The sequence below is a fragment of the Myodes glareolus genome, chromosome 3 (genome assembly GCF_982192425.1).
Source record: "Myodes glareolus chromosome 3, mMyoGla1.1, whole genome shotgun sequence".
In the NCBI taxonomy this organism is placed as follows: Eukaryota; Metazoa; Chordata; class Mammalia; order Rodentia; family Cricetidae; genus Myodes; species Myodes glareolus.
In genome coordinates, this window is record NC_142028.1 from 120484820 (window position 1) to 120504653 (window position 19834).

At 40.8% G+C, this 19834-nt stretch overlaps 1 protein-coding gene across 1 annotated transcript in view; it reads left to right on the forward strand.

Annotated features, from left to right (window-relative positions):
- Positions 1-19834, forward strand: part of LOC148122801 (CDK5 regulatory subunit-associated protein 2-like) — a 56576-nt gene that overhangs the window by 30905 nt on the left and 5837 nt on the right. Inside the window, exons 6-7 of the mRNA XM_087904932.1 lie at positions 564-726; positions 1503-1556. Of these exons, the coding sequence (XP_087761058.1) occupies positions 564-726; positions 1503-1556 (217 nt within the window). The remainder of the gene's footprint in view (positions 1-563; positions 727-1502; positions 1557-19834) is intronic.

Below are 19834 nucleotides of genomic sequence, written 5' to 3' on the forward strand. Positions count from 1 at the left end.
CGAGGGCACAGAATAGCTTTGGGGTGAGCTGTCTGTGAGCTGCTGAGTACTGATCAGGATCACGATGAGACTGGGTTATTCTGACTGAAGAACCGGATGCCTTATCCTGATGTCAGACTGTTAGTTTGTGTTTTTAAGCATTGTCTGCTAGCCATGGAGAGATATCCCTGCTTTTAAATCCACACCCACCCAACAGCTCTTGATTGGTTGTTTGCTTAGACTTCAGGGACAGACTTCTTTTAAAGAGGGGATTTCTTACTCAGAACTTAGTGGTCTGCTTCTGCTGGTGAGGGCCACTGAAGGTCTGAGCAGGTGCATGACTTGAACAACCCAGGTGCAGCTTAGAGCTAAATTCCTGGGCGAGGCTGGAGACACGTGGATTCATTAACATCCCATACATTCTGGCCCAAGCTCTGTGACCTGTGAGTGAATGCAGTTCTGTTTGTGCGTTTTCATCGGACACATGTACTTTGAAGATGTCTGGCCTGGCTTCCTTCCTCCACCTGTTCCACTGAGCTAAGAGAGCAGCTTAGAATTAATATTTAAATTTTGTTCTCTTTTAGACTGATTGAGGAGTTGAAGTTGTCTTTGAAGAGTAAAGAAGCTTTAATTCAGTGCCTTCAAGAGGAGAAATCTCAGATGGCGTCTCCTGACGAGAATGTGTCATCTGGAGAACTCCGAGGACTTTCTGCCACTCTGAGGGAAGCAAAGGAGAGAGACGCTGAGGTGAGGCGACAGGGCACAGCAGGAGGGGGAGCATATCAGACTGTTCATGGGAAGTGGGGCACTCTTCAGTCTGCACGGTTTGCACAGTAACTTCCACATGCAAGTTCTGTCAGCTGAGGAATCTGCAGGATCCACCTTTGTTAGGGCCTGCCTTTGTTCATGTGTCGTAGACTTCTGCATCTGTGTTTTACCATGTGTTAATTTGGTCAAGTAGGGATTGTGATCTTCTGACAGAGTTAGGACCAGCCTTAGATCAGTCATCTCTCCAGGTTCTAAGACATGGGCTGTCAGACCTTGGGCCCAAATCTCCTGAACTCCTCTTGCTCTTGTGACTTCCTGGGCAAGCTATGTTGACCTTCCATTCTCCTTGGGTGGAGGGAGTCTGCTGCATGGTCTGTCCACATCAGGGTGTGTTCTGGAAGCTCCACAAAGGTCGTATTTCTTTATGAAGCAGGGTCCTTGTCCTTGTGACAGTTGCAGATTCTTTAGCCTCATCAGTTAGTTTCTTTTGGAATGGGGTTGCCACTTCAATTCCCAGGCTGTTTTCTAGTGGGCCCATTACCTTTTCTTCTGAAGCACCTGTTTACTCTGTGAGACTCATAGTCAAACCATGGGCAGCTGCTTCACACTTTTCCTCCCTCAAACCATGTCAGACTACAAAGGGGGGCTCACTTGTGTTAATGAGTTCTTCAGTGGAGGGGAGTGAGCTGTGATGGCTCAGATGGCGGTGGGAAAGCCTTCGGTGGATCTCCTCACTCATGAATACCTTTTCCTAGGCTGCACACAGGGCATGGCAGATGGAGAGAAGTCACTGGGAAGAGAAGATCCAGGTATGTTGATTCATTTAAAGACTGTTTTGAAGACTTTTTCTCCTCTTGCTTCTCATTTATTTTGAGTGCAAGAGATAATTCTTTGTGACAATTAATCTGATGCCACTGAGTGCCAGTTATGCGTCCAGCACAGAAGAGGTATTCCCCAGTCCTTGCCTTGACTCTCATTCCCATGTTGTAGATGTAGTAGCTGAGGCTCAGAAAGGTGAAGTCACTTGCTCATGATCCCATAGCTGGAGGGAGGAATCTGCCTGTTTGATTCAACAGCTGGGCTCCAAGGGCCCTTAGTCACAACAGCTGCAATTTGTACAGTGCCTGCCAGCTTAGAAAGTACTTTCACATCTCTTATCTCATCTGATCCTCACAACAGCCCAGGAGGGAGGCAGCAGTGATTTTCTTAAGACGTGAACTCAGACTATAAATGCAGGGCTCAGTCCCCATCAACCAAACTGTCTGCCTGCTTTTGTAGCATTAAGGAATGAAATTAATGATCTGTTAGTTCCTCCAAATAACCTGGTGCAGTCTCGAAGACTCTGATGTGACTATATTCAGATTTTAGAAGGCAGACTAGATTTTAGACTCAGATTTTAGAGTCCTTCCCATAGGAATAGCTGTCAGCTTCTCAAATGATCAGATCCCCTTCCCTTCACCTGGCCCTGTTGCTGTGAGCAGTAACACAGTAACTGGGAGCTGATGCCACAGCGTTCGGCTAGACTAGGAAACATTAATCACAGGTTCTGTTCTCAGAGCCCACATAAATGTAGAAGGAAAGAAATGATTCTTATAGTTCTCCTTCAACACACACACACTATACACACACACTATAATAAATAACAGAAGTTTAAAATCCCTAATTTTTGTGAGAGAATGATGGATTCACTGGACTCCATCCTTCTGTGATGTCTCACTAAGTAGAGAAACGGAGCAGTTTTAGCATGTGTCTTGCAGAAGTGGACACCAGCACTGGGTTTGGGTTGCAGCTGAGTTTCCTTTTGAACATTTAACCTCTAAGCCAACTACTTAGCTTTTCTAGACAAATCCGCACCTTTCTAAAATGGCATAAAGTCCTGTGTGTATTTTAGCAGCAAAGAAATGAGTAACAAAATCTCATATGTGAGAATGACGAATGGAGTCTGGACTGTTCACTGGTGTACCTTGGACACTGCTAAATGTGGTTCGTGCTTTCCCAATCAGCAAAGCTACACATTCGAATCTTTCTTGATCAATAGCAACCTCTGCTCCGAGGAGCATGCTTGTCTTTTCCTTTCCAGCTGACTGACCCCTTAGAGAAAGGGGACAGAAGGCCCATGGGTAGGGGGGCTTGGACATGCTAGTAGCTCTTGCCCAAGGCTACTGTAAAGGCTGCTTTAAAATGCTGACCTTTTTGTTTCCTGGTGGCATAGCTGTGGTCTCCATGGCCACCAACAAGGAGACTTTGTCACCATTACTTATTTCATCACTCTACTAGGCTCTGTTCTGGGCAGAGTCAAGTCAGACACTCTCTGACGGCTTCCTTGGAGAGCTGCGATGGAGGTGCGGATAGAACTGAGGACAGTGCAGTACACTCAGTGCTGATAGCGGGGTAGACCAGATCTCCCAAAGGAGCTGGGGCCTCTGTGCTGCTGGAGCTGCGGGGAAGAGAGGAGGCTTCATAGAGGAAATCAGAGCTCCTGCTACTGGGGTGGGAGAGATAGAGATGCATTTCTGGTAGAGGGAAGAGAAGATATCTGCTCCAGGGTGGAGGTGGCAATGAACCTGGTACCTGGGAAGTCTCAGTGGGGCTGAAGAGGGGCGAGTTTGTTCCTGTTTAGCCCCTAGGTGTGGTTAGAGAGGTGTAGCATGTCTGTGCTGTCGCAGTCATGCCTTAATACCTTCTCAGTGTAAGCCCTGGCTTCTTTGTCCATTCTCCAGAGAGGTCTTTTTTTTTTCTTTTTCTTTTTAATTATTTCTTTTAAGACAGTGTCTTATGTAGCCATAGTGGATCTTGACCTCACTGGGTAGACAAAAATGACCCAGAATGTCTGACCTACCTGTGTTCAGTTCCCATGTGCTAAATTCCATGTGTGTCATCTGTACAGGACTGTCTCCTTTCAGCGGCTTCTATTGATTTTTTTTCAATATTTTTTTATTCTTTTTTTTTTTTAATGTGTATGGGTGTTTTGCCTACATGTGTACCATGGCATGCTTTGTGTCTGCAGAGGCCAGAAGAGGGTATTGGATTTCCTTGAACTGGAGTTATAGACAGGTACAAACTGTTCTTTGGGTGCTGGGATTTGAACGTGCATCCTGTGGAAGACCAGACACTCTTAATTACTATGCCATCTCTTCAGTCCCTGTTATTCTTATATTATGCATATGTGCAAATGCCAGGCATGTGGGTATCCATAGAGATCAGAAGAGGGTGTTGGATCTCCTGGAATTGGACTTACAGGTGGCTGGCAGCTGCTTGATGTCAGTGCTAGGAACTGAACTCAGGTCCTCTGGAAAACTAGTAAGAGTTCTTACCCACTGAGCCATCTCTGCAACCTTCCTCCCTCTGTCTTTTATTGTTCACATTGCATTGTTGTTCAAATGAACTCCTGCAGAAAGAGGACATGAAGTGCAGCTTCATAAAGTGCTGTGGAGTAGGAGGCCCAACACCACACCGCTCTCCTCCCTTGACTGCTTGCACAGTGCTCAGTGAAACTCTGTGCTGCCCAGGCTACAACCACATCTCATGCTGGTTCTGGAAATGTCCTTGTGTCACTAAATGCCCATACCTCATTAGGATTTTGAAGAAATTGCCTTTGTATATTTAAAAGTAAGCACTTTGACAAGCTTGCTCACAGCAAAACCTGATAAGGTTGAAATTTGATGGATGAGAACCTTCTCATTCTCCATCTGGCTAGAGATAAAACAGACTCACAGGATGGAGAAGTATGAGGGCCCGGCTTTTCATTTCTAATGCGATGTTAAGATTTGGGGGATATTTTAGTTTTCAAATCATCCACTTTTAAAACCAACTCACCTGCTCTGAGAGAGTCCTGATACGCAAAAGCAGCTCTCAGCTCAGTGTTGGCCCAGAGTGCACCTACACATCTCCAAGGAAAATTCCCCATTAGTGCATGAATTCAGAATGCCAAGAGGCAGCATCCTGCAAATCTTGGATTGGTATTCACTGGGGAGCAGGGTGGAACTGGTGAAGGGTTGAGGTTTCCAAACTTCCACCCAATCCTGTGCTGTGGCAAATAAAGCAGTTGTACCCTGGGGGCACTGAAGATTCCTTGGAATTTTTGCTTTTTGCATTAAAAGCAAATATAAGTTTCTGTTCTCCTTCTCTCACCTGCTGAGTCAGTTTTGGGGATGCCCAGGAACGTCTGGTTACGTGATTCCTGTAGTCAGCCAAGGTTGGGTGTTCTTAATCCTGGGGCTTCTTGGGCTCAGACTGAAAAAACAATGCCATGAGGCAGGTGTGGTAGTGCATACCTACAATCCCTGGGCTTGGAGAGGGAGGAAAACCAGGAGCCAGGGTTGTCCTTTGCTTTATAGTGAATTTGAGGCTAACCTGGGATCTACGAGACTCTGTTTCAGCAGGTCAAAACAACTCATCATTATTGTGAAAAAAATACAATAAACTATCTTTCATTACTATTGCTTGCTTCACTTATTAGCACATACTACTTGTACACATTCCTGGGATTCACCAAGCCATTTCCATACATACATAATTATGTATGGATCATGTCTATTCCTTCCTCTTATCATCATGTTCTGTCTAGCTTTCTACTTCCTTTCCTGTTCTGAGGTATTCCTGCTTGCTCTCAGGGTACTTTGTGTTTGTTTGTTTCTACATATGGCATGAACATACAATCACTATTTTTCTCTATGTGTCTTATTTTCCAGGATGTGATGTGCTACAATTCCATGACAGACTTTTATTCTTTATGGTCCATTGTGTGTGATGCACTCATCTAGTGATGGGCACCTAGGCTGCTTCTATATCTTAGCTGGTGTGAGAAGTGACCTCGCAGCAAACCTAGGCTAGCAGATATAGGAAACACAACTTAGAAGCATCAGGGAAGCCATGATTGTCAATCACGCAGACCTCTTTTCCTCAGTGGAAGGAATAATGATGCTTAGTCACCTGGAAAGCCCGAATGATGTTTTCAATCAGCCTAGTGATCCTTTGCTATTCCAATGTTAGCTAGCCTCGCCCTGTGTCCCCCAGTATCATGAGTTTTGTCTCTCAGTGAGGAGAACAGATTCCTTTGAAAAGACGCTATGTACTTTGCATTCTCCCCCCATAGGATCTATCCTATGCTTATCACTGATGGTTCCTCCAGCCTACTCGTTCTCAGCGTTCCTAATCCTGTGACCCTTTAATACAGTTCTTTATGTTGTGGTGACCCCCAAACAAAATTATTTTGTTGCTAATTTATAACCAGAATTTTTCTGTTATAAATTATAATGTAAATATCTAATATGCTGGATATCTAATATGCCATCCTGCAAAGGGATTATGACCCACAGGTTGAGAACTGTCTGCTGCTTTAGGCCCTAGCTCTGGTCTGTTTATCAGCCAATAGAATTCATTCTTATTGTAAAGGTCACAGTGGTTTACTACTTTGCAATGGAATTTCTATGTAGCCAGCCCTGAAGCTTTGTGCTCTTGATTGTTTCCCTGCTCACAGTGAGACTTGGGGAGGGAGTGGCAGGGCACAGACAGACAGCAGCTGAAATGGACCCGGGCAGATGTCTCTTGGTCTCTTCTGTGTGCTGACTTCATTTCTCTAGGAATGGGATCACAGTGTAGTTTTCAGGAACATTTATTGTCTTTTTCTTTGTTTTTGACAGTAGTCATGCAGACTGGCGTGAGGTGGTATCTCATCAAGTACTTTTTCCGTAAGATTTTGTTGGTAATTATGAGCGTATGTTTGATCTCTGTAGAGGTATGTCCATATGAGTGTAGTGCCCGTGGAAGCCAGAAGACTTTGAATCCTGTCCCAGTTAGGGTTTCTGTTGCTGTGACAAAGGACCATGACCAAAAACCAAGGTGTAGTGGGGAGGGTTTATTTAACTTACACTTCAGCATTGCTGTTCAGTTCATCACTGTAGGAAGTCAGGACAGGAACTCAAACAAGTCAGGATCCCGGAGGTGGGAGCGGATATGGAGGTCATGGAGGGGGGCTGCTTACTGACATGCTTCCCATGACTTGCTCAGCCCACCTTCTATGGAACCCAGGACCAGCCACCCAGGGATGGAACCACCCACCACGGGCTGGGCCCTTCCCCATTGGTTTCTAAATGAGAAAATGCCTTACAGCTGGATCTCATGGAGGCATTTCCTCAGCCAAGGCTCCTTCCTCTGATGACTCTAGCTTGTGCCAAGTTGACACACAAACCAGCCAGTACAAATCCCTTGGAGTCAGAGTTACAGGCAACTGTGCACTGCTTGATGTGGGTGCTGGGACCTGAAGTTGAGTTTTTCTTCTGCAAGACCTTGGGGTGCATCTTTTCAGGTTTTTTAAACCTGTTTTTGGTGCAGGCTTTTGTTGCCATATGCTTCTCTTTGCTTGTAGTGCCTTTCCTGTGTCCCTTAGGTTTTGGTGTCTTTTGGTTCCATTTTCACCTGTTTTTAAATTCCACTACGCTTTAATTTTCTTTTTTTTTCTTTAATTGACTTTCTCAGTTACCTGTTTGTTTAACAGTGTATTGTTTAGTTTTCATGGAAGTGTCTGTGTGCCATGCAAGTGTGTCAGCTTGTGGAGGCCACAAATGGGCTTCAGATCCGCTGGTGCTGGAGTTACAGGCTGTTGGATTCTTTTTAACTTAGATAATTACTGAAGTGTTGGTTTCTAGCTTTCCCATCTCTGTGTATTCCACAATCCCGTCACTACCTGAGAAGATACCGGAAATAATTGTTTTTCATTTGTTAATACTAATTTTCTACCTTAATATATAATCTCTTCTAGGGAAATAACCATGCACTGATAGGGGAAAAAAAAACAAAACGTGTGTTTTGTAAATGTTGTATAGACTGATCTGTAAATATATGTAAAGCCCATTTATCTACTACATATCTTAACTCTGGTGTTTATTTTTTTATTGTTAGATAGTCTATCTATTAGGAAGATTCTGGTATTAAGCCCTATTGTTTTAGAGCTATCTCTTGTAGTAGGTGTAATATTTTATAAATTCAGGTGCTCTAATACTAGTGCCTATACATTTCTAATTTGTTAAATTTACTTTAAAAAACAGTTTAATATTATTTGTGTATATGTGCTGGTGTTTGTGTGTGTGAAAATGTTTGTGCATGCAAGTGTGTGCTTGTGTGTTGTCTACCTGCTGCATATGTGATGGATACCCACAAATAGATCTTGTCTAATGATCATAAGCTCCATTAGATTTTTATGGTTTTCAACAATCTTTGCTCCTCTTTCAGACAGACAGCCTTGCTTGGTATGATAGTCTTGGCTGACAGTTACTTTCTTCAGCACTTGGAATGCATCAGTCCATACCCTTTGCAGATTTCTGGGAAGAAACTTGCTGTTAGTTTAATAGGGATGCCCTTAAATGTGACTTGATATTTTTCTCTTGCAAACTTTAATATTTTTTCTTTTCTTTGTCCCATGTGTGGTAAGGATCCATTTTTTGTTATAGTTTGTTTTTGTTTGTCATCTTTATGTTTGGGTTCTGTCGGGTTATTGGATCTGGGTGTCCATGATTTCTCCACTATCAGGGAGTTTGTTTTGTTTTTGTTTCCTTGTCTCTCACTGAGTGGTTTTTCTATGCCCTTTCCCTTTGTTCTCTTCCATGTTAGGAAAGCCAGTGACACAGACATCGACTTCCTGATGATGTTCAGACCTCCCGTGTTGCTTCACACTTACTCTTTCCTGTCTGCATGTGATATTTTAAGACCTGTCTTCAAGTTCCAGGGCTCTTTCTGTGGCTTAATCTATCTGTTAAGGCTTTCAATTAAATTCTTTTGAAACATCTGATTTATTGATATTTTTGAAAATCTTCTCTGTTGCTCCTGGATTCTTAAGGAAGAGTATTCAGTTGGTTCATTAAGTTGGACATGTTTCTTCCTCTCTCCAAGTAGTGAGAGCAACAACAAAGAACTCAAAATTCTCTCTGTCAAGTGTGACTCCAGATAAGTGATGTCGCAGGACTGTACTTTGACTCTCACTCTGTTGTGCCCTCACCTGTCCAGGACCTAGATTAGCTCTGGGATGCAGTGGTGGTCGGCAGGGCAGGATTCACGAAGGCTCTGGCTCTGTCTCTCAAGTACTATACTAAGAGAGGAGAGATTTGTTGCACCTCAGCCTCAGCCTTCATGCTGGGCACTCATCCTGCCTTCTTATCATCTTTCCGGGAAGGGAACCACTCATGTCCATGGTCACGTAACTAGACAGCAGGTGAAGTCTGTCTGTTTACACAGCCCTGGAATAGTGAAGGAGGTTTGAGGGAACTACCCAAGGACACCAATTTTCAGTTCTGATTGTTTTGCTTCAGCAGGGCACGCCGTCTCCATGCCTCCCCGAAACATTTATTACAACTCCGTGGGCTGTGAGAGCATGAGTCAGTTGGCTGTCTTTGTGTTGCCATGGCAGCTGTTCTTCCTCAAGGCCATCTTAACACACATGCTCCCATAGCCTCCAGGCTCTTTGCTTTAAGCCTTTTCCCATTGCTGACCAAATGAGTAGGTAGATCCTGTTCCTGCCCCATCCTTTTGGAGGAGGCCTCTTACATTTAAATGTGCAAATAGTATAAAATTGACTTGTGATATTGAAAGTATTGCCTAATGAAAATCCAAGACATAGAATGTTTTAATACTTTTCATCGTCACAGTTGATGTTGAGACCACAGAATTTGGGCCACACTGACCTGGTTTTCAATTTCTGCTGCACACAGTGCCCGTCTACACTTTATGCACTACCATACAGTTCACGAGCTTCGGGCAAGGGGCTGGAAATTGAAACACACAAAGACACCCAGAGAGACAGACCTCTAGTCACTGGTAAGAAGCCCTTTGTTGAATAGCACCACGGAGGCTTATATACCCAACACAGTCAGGTGGGCCAACAGGTGAAAACCTTAAATCTGATCCTCAAGGCAAGGCAGCACGTGCTCAGTAAGCAGAGCTGGTAAACAACTTTGACACAGCTTTTAGTAGCTCAAATCAGAAGGAAACTAAAGGTCACTAGCAGGGAAGAGCAGCTGGAGACCAGGACTCCAAATGGTCCCAACAAATTTCAAGATTAGAAATTACATAAATCTTTGTCCTTCTCTCTGTCTGTATGAGCATTGTTTATCTTTCTGGGAAATAAGAGTAATGATCCTTACCATGTATATAAAGTCAGCAGTATCTCACATCACAGTGCTCTTGGCCCATGGTTGTAGCTGGTGCTCAGAAAATGGTGAGTCCCATAACTGATGTAGTCATACCAAGGGAAAAGGCTTGTGTTCTTGGGATTCTTGACTTTGATTCATGCCTTGATGATACTGTGCGTCATATACCCCATGATGCTTATTCTCTCTACCCCAACGTCCGCCTCTCTTTATTTCTCTCACAGTACACCAAGGGCTATGTGAGGCCTTAGGTTTCTCCCCCTAATCTTTTGAAGGGTGACACTTTGTAGAATTATGGAACAGACCAATTTCATGTCTTAACTTGGTTGGGGGACATGTGGCAGAACATGGCCTACTCTAGTATGTTCTCTTAGATAGCTCAATTAAAACTCTAAAGCAAATGATAAGGAGAGTAAAATAAATGATTATGGGACATACATACTAGAGCAGTTTTTTTCAACCTGTGGGTTATAACCCCTCTGGGCATCAAACAACACTTTCACAGGGCTTGCATAACAGATATCCGCATCTCATGTATTTCCATTATGATTCATAACAGTAGAAAATTACTGTAAATTACAGTTATGAAGTAGCAATGAAATAATTTTATGTTTGGAGGTCACCACAACATGAGGAACTGTATTAAAGGGTCACAGGATTAGGAAAGTTAAGAACCACTGTATTAGAACTTGAATCATTCTCAAAATATGGGTCTAAGTGTTTGTTCAAAGAAAAGAGCTGTACATAGCAATTCGTGTAAATAGACTTATAGTACCACACACATAAAGAATGCACACTGCATGAAGTATGAACATTTAAACAGTTGGAATACCATTCTTATCAAATAGACAGCAAAACAAATACAATGAAAACATGGTCCTGGATTAGGAATGAATAATCTCTTCAATGAATGGAGGTTGGACAATAGTCATTGTGGAAATGCAAACTATAACCACACAATGTGTATCACTTTGAAGCTGTTAGCATGGTTTTTAATCAAAAAGTCGAAAGAGACTGAGTTGAAGCTTTATCTCATATCTTATTGAAAATGAACTCAAAACTAGATGTAAACACAGCAGTTAAAGTTTGTGACAGTTCTGGGCAGTGGTTTATTTTTGTTTTTTGTTTTTAATTTTTTTTTATGATCCTGAAAGTATAGGCTACAAAACAAAAGCTTTCACAGAGCAAAGGAAACAATTTAAGAGAGAAGAGACAGCCTGTAACTGGGGAGAAAGTATATATAAGCTACAGATCTTACAGGCAGTTGATAAATATCCATAATATTTAAAAAATCTAAACATTTCTGCAAGAAAACTAAATGAGACTTGATTAGACTTCTCAGTTGAAACCATACAAATAGTTACTTTATAAAAAAAATGTTTCCCGTCATTGTGGAAATAAATGCAAATTCCAACCACAACAGCATATCACGTATCACCTTGAAGCTGTGAGAATGGTGTTTACAGAAGACTAAAGATACGAATGCTGGGGAGGATGCAGAGGCAGGGGACTCCTGTGTACTGTTGGTGGAGATGTAAATTAGCGGAATTGTTTTGAGCCCAGTATGAAGGTTCCTCCGAAAATGAAACTAGAATTATCTTACGATTCAGTAATTGACCTTTTGTGTATACATCCAATGGGATTGAAGTCAGTATGTTTCAGAAATCTCCACTTCCATTTCTTGTTCACTGTGGCACTGTTGACAGCAGTCAAGAATGGAAGCAACCTAAGTGTTCAACACCTGCTGTATGAAAAAGAAAAATGCACACCCAGCATACACATACACACGTATACGCACGCATGCACACAGAGACCAGGAATTTTATTCAGCTATAAAATGAAACTCTTATTTATAACAATATGAGTAGACCTGGGATCCACTCATGTTGAGACTATTGTTACCATCTTCATAGTTGCGTTCATGTTGGAGTTGAAATCTGTACTAACATTGTATATATGGCTTTTATCTTCACTTCACGCAGGAGAATAGGTAGGCTAAGGGAGAGTATGTGCATTGTGCAAACTACTCACCAGGAAAGCTGGATGAGAACCAAGCCCCATTTCCTCGGGCTGGTTTCCATAAGCTACAAAACCTTCTTTCCTATCTTCCACCCCTCTCACTTAGTCAATATAATTATAAAATAATGGAAATTCTGAATAATCTATGTCCAAACATCTTAAGCAAAACAGAGCCTTTCTTTAAAAAGCAGATTAGTGAGTTCTCTTTTACATGGATGTGTGTCATATCTTGAGATGACAGACTTTTGAATTTCTTCAAAAATGAGTAACTATGCATGTTGGAAGACAACCAACTTGTTTAAATACTTTTGAGAAATGCAATTTTGGGGGTAGAGATTAAACCCGGGGCCTTACACATATTTGTGTGCTCTGCAAATTGAGCTATGCTGTCAGCTATATAAATAACTTTCTAAAACTTTTACTGATTTTTTGACAAGTCATTCATATATAATATTCATTCTGATTATTGAACTTTCCTGAAGAAATAACTTTTTAAGTATTAAAGTCTTACAGTATTTATTAATATCCATGATTGTGCAAATTCTGTAACTAAGCATTGGTACGACAAAAAAATGTAAACCGTATTTGGAGAATTTAAGATATGTGGGATGTATGCACAATTTTCTAAATAGAGTAAACTTATTCTCAGTTCAGTGTTCACAGTTTGCTGAAAATTCAAATCCCTAGAAAATGATACCAGAGGAACAACTTCTACCTTAAATGTCTTGCTAGCATGTCTTACAGATTTTTGATTTCTATTCAAGAACAAACCCTCTTTTTATAGCCCCTCTCCCACATTTATATCATTGATCTTTCATTCCTAATAATTCAGCAGTCTATAACAGAGAATCCATGAAAGAGTGCTGAATGGCTTTGCTCCATGAAAGAAGTTATACAGGCAAAGCTTTATGTTTGCTGGCTGATTGAATTCTTTAATGAAATTGATGGTGGAAAGGCACTTTTAGTGCACATCCAATAAGTAAACTTTCCACTCTATTCCCTCGGATTTTTTTTAAGTGAAAAGAAAGCACCTTCTTGCTTATTATTTTTTTAAAAAAAAAAAATCTACCCAGGAAAAGTGAAGTGTGACATCAGGATTCAACAATTGACTTTGTCAGGATTCATGAATTAAGTCTGGTTGGTCCGAAAATAAGTAACTAAGAGATCGATTCTCTATGGAAAAACATGATATCAGTGTTTTCCAGCTGACCTGGGTGTTTTGAGTGCCCAGAACAGAATTCTAAAGAGAAAACACCTAGAGACCACTGGTTCTCAAGCTTCTTAATGCTTCAGGTCTTTAATATAATTCCTCCTGTTGTGGTTGCCCCACACATGAATTTTTCTTCCTACTTCCTAATTGTAATTTTGCAACTGTTATGAATCATAATGTAAATATCTGATATACAGGATATCTGATATGTGACCTCCAAAGGGGTCATGAACCCCAGGTTGAGAATTGATGTTATAGAGATAGCAACAACTAAGAAAACATGTCTCCATTATAGCTGGGGGATATTTGCAATTCATTGTCTCTTGGTAGATCCTCAGAAGTAACTCTTGATCCACTTGTATATGAAGTTATTTCTTAGTCAAATGAAGAGCAAGCATGTTTCCATAGATGCTTAGAATAGAAGCATCTATTATATATATATATATAAGCATATATAGAAGCATGCATAAAATACAAAGAATTTTTAAAACTTGGCTAATAAAATGCAGGTAACCATCTTCATTATGAGTGATATTTCCTTGTGATTTTTCTCACATGTAGAAGGACTTAAGTGATCCTTCTTACTGAATCACAAAATCCTCCTGTGTTTCAGACATGATGAAAGTACATTCTCTATGCCAGTAGCTTTGAGGTATATTGAGGGGAAGACTAAGTATGTATTGGGGTATCTTTTATGTTTTTCATAGTTACTTAAGAGGATTTAGTTAACTAAATGCCTATTGAATTTTATGAAAGAGCAGTGCTCACCATCTATATGGATAGTACAAAGTTTAAAACTGTTATCTAGACTGCATATCTGAATACCTGCTATTGTATTCTCTGAGAAACTTGGGCTTTGTTACCCTACCACAGCTTTTCAAACTTCCTATTGTTCATCTTCTGTTGGGCAAAATATGAATTTTACTGGAAGTGAGAAAGAAACAAAAGTTATTCTAGACAAAGTATAAAAGAATCCCTGCTCAGAACTGTGGGGCAATGAGCTATGATGACTGGGATTCACAGAATGATGGTGATAAAGAAACCCAACCACTGACTATGGACAAAAACTCTGCCTTCTCCAATCATAGAAAAGGTTATGACTTCCACCTAGAACAGTTACTTGGAGAACAAGGAGATTATTTATTAACATAGGTCTTCAACAGGGGGGCTCATTGTTTTTATATTATTGTTGTTGTTGTATTGCCTCCATTTTAAGGTTTGTTTTTTTTTTTTCTGTAGATTCACTTATTTGCCAGAAATTTACATGGCTGAATAGACTAGGTAGCTTTGAATAGAAATGCAATTCAATGTATTTTTTTTTAATTTAAGATATAATAGTTGAAAGGTGGTGTAGCACAAATCCTAAATGTTCTTAATAACAAAGACCTGGAGTCCGCCATCGGAGCTAAAGCTGAAAGATCAGAGAAGTATAAGAGCCAGCCACTAGGGAGTTCTTAACCTCTACCAGTGCTCAGACCAAAGAGGCGATCATGTCCCTACGAATCATCAGACTGCATACTCTCTCTACAAAATCTCAGACTGCATCTGAGCTCCTGTCTCTTCCCTCCTTATTTTCCTCTTTCTGCCAGGCTGTGTCCCTTGTCTCCACCTTCCTAGTGCTGGGATTAAAGGCATGTGATCCCAACTGCTGGATCCCCTTTGTGTGAGCTCTGTTTCTCTTTTAGACAGATTCAATCTCATGTAGCCCAGAGTATACTTTAATTTACAGAGATCTGTCTGTCTCTGTCTCCCAAGTGCTGGGATGAAGGGTGTGGTCACCCCTGCCTGACTTCTATTACTAACTTAGTGGGTTAGCTCTGCACTCTGATCTTCAGGCGAGCTTTATTTGTTAGATTACAAACAAAATATCACTACAAAGTGGTAAGTATATAATATTAACACAAGACCAGCCTTCTTTCCTTCTTTCTTTCTTTTCTAGATTAGATTTGAGTAAAGGTACACTAACTTTCCATGCAAAAATGATGGGTTTTGTTTCTACTTTTCTGCTCCTTTTGACAATTCTCCTATAGGCATGACAAGAAGAGGAAAGCTGTCTTAGTTACTCTTCCTGTTGTGATAAAAATACTTGGGCAAAAGCAACTTATGGCCGAAAGGACTTATTTCAGCCCTCAGCTCCAGGCTACCTACAGTCAGTACTGGTGGCAAAGTTCTGATGCCAGAAGCTTGTGACTGCCGGTCATAATGCACTCCCAGTCAGGAAGCAGAGAATAATGAATAATAATGAATGTTCATGCTTAGCAGCCTTTCTCCTTTTTATGCATTCCAGAACCCAAGCCTCTTTTAGGATGGGTCTGCCCACCTCAAATAACCTAGTCAGCATAATCCCTCATAGGTGTTCCTCAGGTCTTGCCTTCTAGATGATTCCAGATCCTATGAAACTGGCCATCAACACTAACCACCACAGAAGCAAAGTTCAACTCTGTTTAAAATGTTTTCTTAGAGGTAGAAGGTAAACTTACTGGTTGGACTAGAAGCATGGTAAACTGAGAAGCACATCTTAGTTAAATATATAAAACCTTTATATTTGTAAACTGTGGTAGGGTATCCATGGTTAAAAGTTATATTCTGCAAAATTCGGTCCAGAGTCCTAATAATCTTCCAATTTAGAACTTCTGTTTTGATCACAGTAATAGAAGTAGGGGGTGGTAGGGAATTGCATTAACTGACATGGATAAGAGCTGTGTAAGTATTAATAGTTTTAGCTTGGCCTGCTGAACTGAATCAACAACTCCTTAGGGATTCACTATTAGAAGCTAAATCTCTAAGAACTCTATTTTTAAATGTAGCCTTCAGTTAAACTGTCTCCTATGCAATGTGACTGTTGCCAAGATCTGCTCAGACAAAGTCTAAACTTTGAGGTCTAGATGAGCATCTAACGAAAGTCATGCACGCCTGTAGTCACAGCATTCAGCAGGCTGAAAGAGAGGGAGAGGCCCAGCCTGGACTGGATGACCCACACTGAATGCCTATCTTCAAAAAAAAAATAAAACAGCCAAACAAAAACATTATCCCTAGTGAAGGAAAGAGGTACAAAGAGAGAATACTTTAGTTTTTATTTTTTCTTCAAGAACTCTGGTAATTAGTGTTTTTAATCTTTTCCTCTTCCCAGTGCCTAATTCTAAATTTTTGTCTGTCTGTCTGTTCATTGAACATTCATCATTTATTCATCAAACATGTAAAACAAACCAGGCATTTCCTTTTTTTACATTTCTGAGGTTACCAGGTTGAATATATACAAACCTTGAATTGAAATACCCATTTAACAAGGTATACATTAAAACACTCTGTTACACGTACTTGTGATAGATCCTGACAAAATGAAACTACTTGATAAGTCTTTGTTTGGGGAATTTTATAATCTAATGGGAAAAAAAGCTTAACATGTTTAAAGAATATAGAACAGATTGTACTTGGGATTAAAATGTAAATATGGGGACCTACAAGATCTCTTTGGACCAAAAATTATAGAGGTAAAAATGAAGAAAACTATTCCAGAAAAGATTACAGAAGAAATAACTGTGCCAAGGGTTACTTGAGGAAAATTTTGCAGAAACGGCTGATAAACCAGAGATAGGTGAATGATTGTAAGAATGTGGAGTGCGAAGAAGGAGTTGAACATATGCAGAGGGATCACTGTGAGAGTACTAAGTGCTGTCAGAGTTGTAGCAGCCGTTCTGAAGTGCTGTGCTCTGTGCCATGTGTTCCAGTCACTTTGATGGCTTCTGTGACTGTGGAGAGAATATACCAGGCAGTGATTATTTCCAGACATGTCTGGAATAGGTCATCAGATCCCCCTGGATCTGATTTTCAAATTCCCTGGGGCTGGAACTATGGATGGTTGTGAGCCATAGTGAGGGTGCTGGGAATTGAACTGGGGTCCTCTGCAAGAGCAGTAAGTGCTCTTAACCACTGAGCAAACTCTCCAGCAAAATACTGTGTATATTTCTGCCCCAACTAGCTGTGCTTTCCCTAAAATCCATGGCATTATTTCCCCAGGAGCCTTTGTTCAACCCCCTTCCTGCTTCTTGCCATTGATGTACACAGGCCCAACCTGGTTCCCAGTGCTTGTTTTAGTCAAACATTAGAAGCCACCTAAATTCCATCTAGAGGGGTATGTTGCTATGAAACAATCATTTGAGGACTGGGGTTGAGTGTTTGTCTGGCATATTATATCATGCCTTGAGTTTAAATCCTCAAAACTGAAACACAAACCTGTATGCTGATATGGACCCTCTCTACTAGATATTTATGTAGATGACAACCATAAGCACATTTTCCTTTTGTTCCTTCCGTGTACTGTTGGCCCTGCTCCTCCTGTGTATGGTGAAGGCTGTCTTACATGGATCACAGCAATGGATGTCCTCCTCTGCGTAGTGGAAGGCTGTTTTGCATGGGTCACAGTAATGAATGAATGTTCTTGCCCTTTGACTTCTGTTTTGATTCATTCAACAGAACTTATTAAACTGGATGTGGTAACACATGCCTTTAATCCCAGCATTTAGGAGGCAGAGGTAGGAGGATCTCTATGTGTTTGAGGCCTGCTGGTCTACATAGTGAATTCCAGGACAGCCAGAATTACATAGAGAGACTCCATCTCAAAACAAAAACAAAAATTGTAGTGTTTAAAAGAAACACTTTTATGTTTTAATGATTGGAAAGATTAGTGTTAAAATGGTCATCTATGAAAACAAAATAAATAGAAAGAGGTAGGATAGTAAATAAAAATTTTAAGTCTTTTATTTTTAGTTCAAAAGGTTGATGATCAACCTAGAGTTTTTATAGGATTTAGTGCAGGAGCTGGAGAAATGACTTTGTGTTTAAGAGCGCTTGCTGTTGTTACAAGGGACTAGAGTTCAGTTGCTAGTACCTATGTCTGTCAACTCACAGTTGTCTGTAACTTTAGCTTTAGGGCATCCAAGGTCGCCTTCTGGCATCTCACATATGTGCAGACACACAAATACATAAATAAAGATAAAATTTTAACAATTTAGTGTAAAATGCATCAGATGTCCTCATTCCAATCGTAATAGCTTAATTGTGAACTCCATCTTACTTACCAGAACTATGATTTAAATACATTGTAGGCTCAAAATAGAGAATTGTATCAAATTCCTAGTCTAGATATGAGTGTGAACTGGTTCACTTATCAAGATCTTTTTGTTCATTTGTTTGTTTGGGATTTGTTTGTTTGTTTTTTATTGATTTTTATTGAGCTCTACATTTTTTTCTGCTTCCCTCCCTGACTCTCCCCTCTGAAGGCGTAAGTCACAAACAATCCCACACCAGTTTGGAATTATGATTAATAGAATGGTTATTTATTTAAAGGGGGAAAACTTAAAGATCACTGTCCCAGACAACAGCCCTCTGCACGATCAGGAAAGGAGTCTAGGAGTCGGAAGCCAGAGAGAGAACTGAGGACAGTCACTGCTTTTTTAAAGAGAGAGAGACCATGCCTCAATAGACTGGTGTCTCAGTGGCTAATGGCTGAAGGAGCAGAAGGAGCTCCCGCAGCACCCCTCCACTTCAACTTTCCCCATGCTCCCAATTTTCTCAGGAGATCTCGTGTTTTTCTACTTCCCATGTAGATTAGATCTATATATGTCTCTTCTTGGGTCCTCATTGTTGTCTAGGTTCTCTGGGATTGTGATTTGTGGGCTGGTTTTCTTTGCTTTATGTTTAAAAACCACTTATGAGAGAGTACATGTGATAATTGTCTTTCTTGGTCTGGGTCCCTCACTCAAAATAATGTTTTCTAGCTCCATCTATTTCCCTGCAAAATTCAAGCTGCCATTATATTTTTCTGAGTGTAGTACTCTATTGTGTTAATGTACCACATTTTCCTTATCTATTCTTTGGTTGAGGGGCATTTAGGTTGTTTCCAGATTCTGTGTATGACAAATAATTCTGTTATAAACATAGATGAACACGTGTTCTTGTGGCACAACTGAGCATCCTTTGGATATTGCAGGGGAGGACTCGCTTGTACTTCCCAGGCACCCAGCTAGATTAGCCCTGAAATATTCACACAGAAATTGCATTAATTAATTCACTGCTTGGTTCATTATCTGTAGCATCTTATTGGCTAACTCTTACATCTTCATTTAATCCATTTCTAGTAGTCTTTGTATCGCCACATGGCAATGACTTACTGGTAATGGTTTTGCATGTCTGACTCTGGTGGCTCCATGATGTCTCTCTGACACTTTCCTTCTCCCAGCATTCAGTTCTGTCTTCCTCACCTACCTAAGTTGTACCCTATCAACAAGCCAAGGCAGTTTCTTTATTCATTAATGAATGAAAACAAAACATAGACAGAAGGAACTCCCACACAAGGATATATACCCAAAAGTGGTATTGCTGGGTCTTGAGGAAGGTTATGTCCTAAATTTCTGAATGTTTTTGGATTTTAAGACAGGATTTCTCTGTGTAACAGCTCTGACTGTCCTAAAACTAGCTTCATAGACCAGGTTGATCATAGAAACTCATCTGCCTCTGCCTCACAAGTGCTGGGAATAAAGGCATGTGCCACTGTGCCTGGCTCATTTATCAAGATATTAATCTTCACATTTGTGAGATGGAAGCTAAGTAAAGACTGGCTTATTTTCTCCAAATTGGAACAGATGCCTGTAGAGCGGTGGGATTCTCTTGAAATCGGATAAAGCAGTGGTATAAGTTCTAAGCCCCCACTGCTCATTAA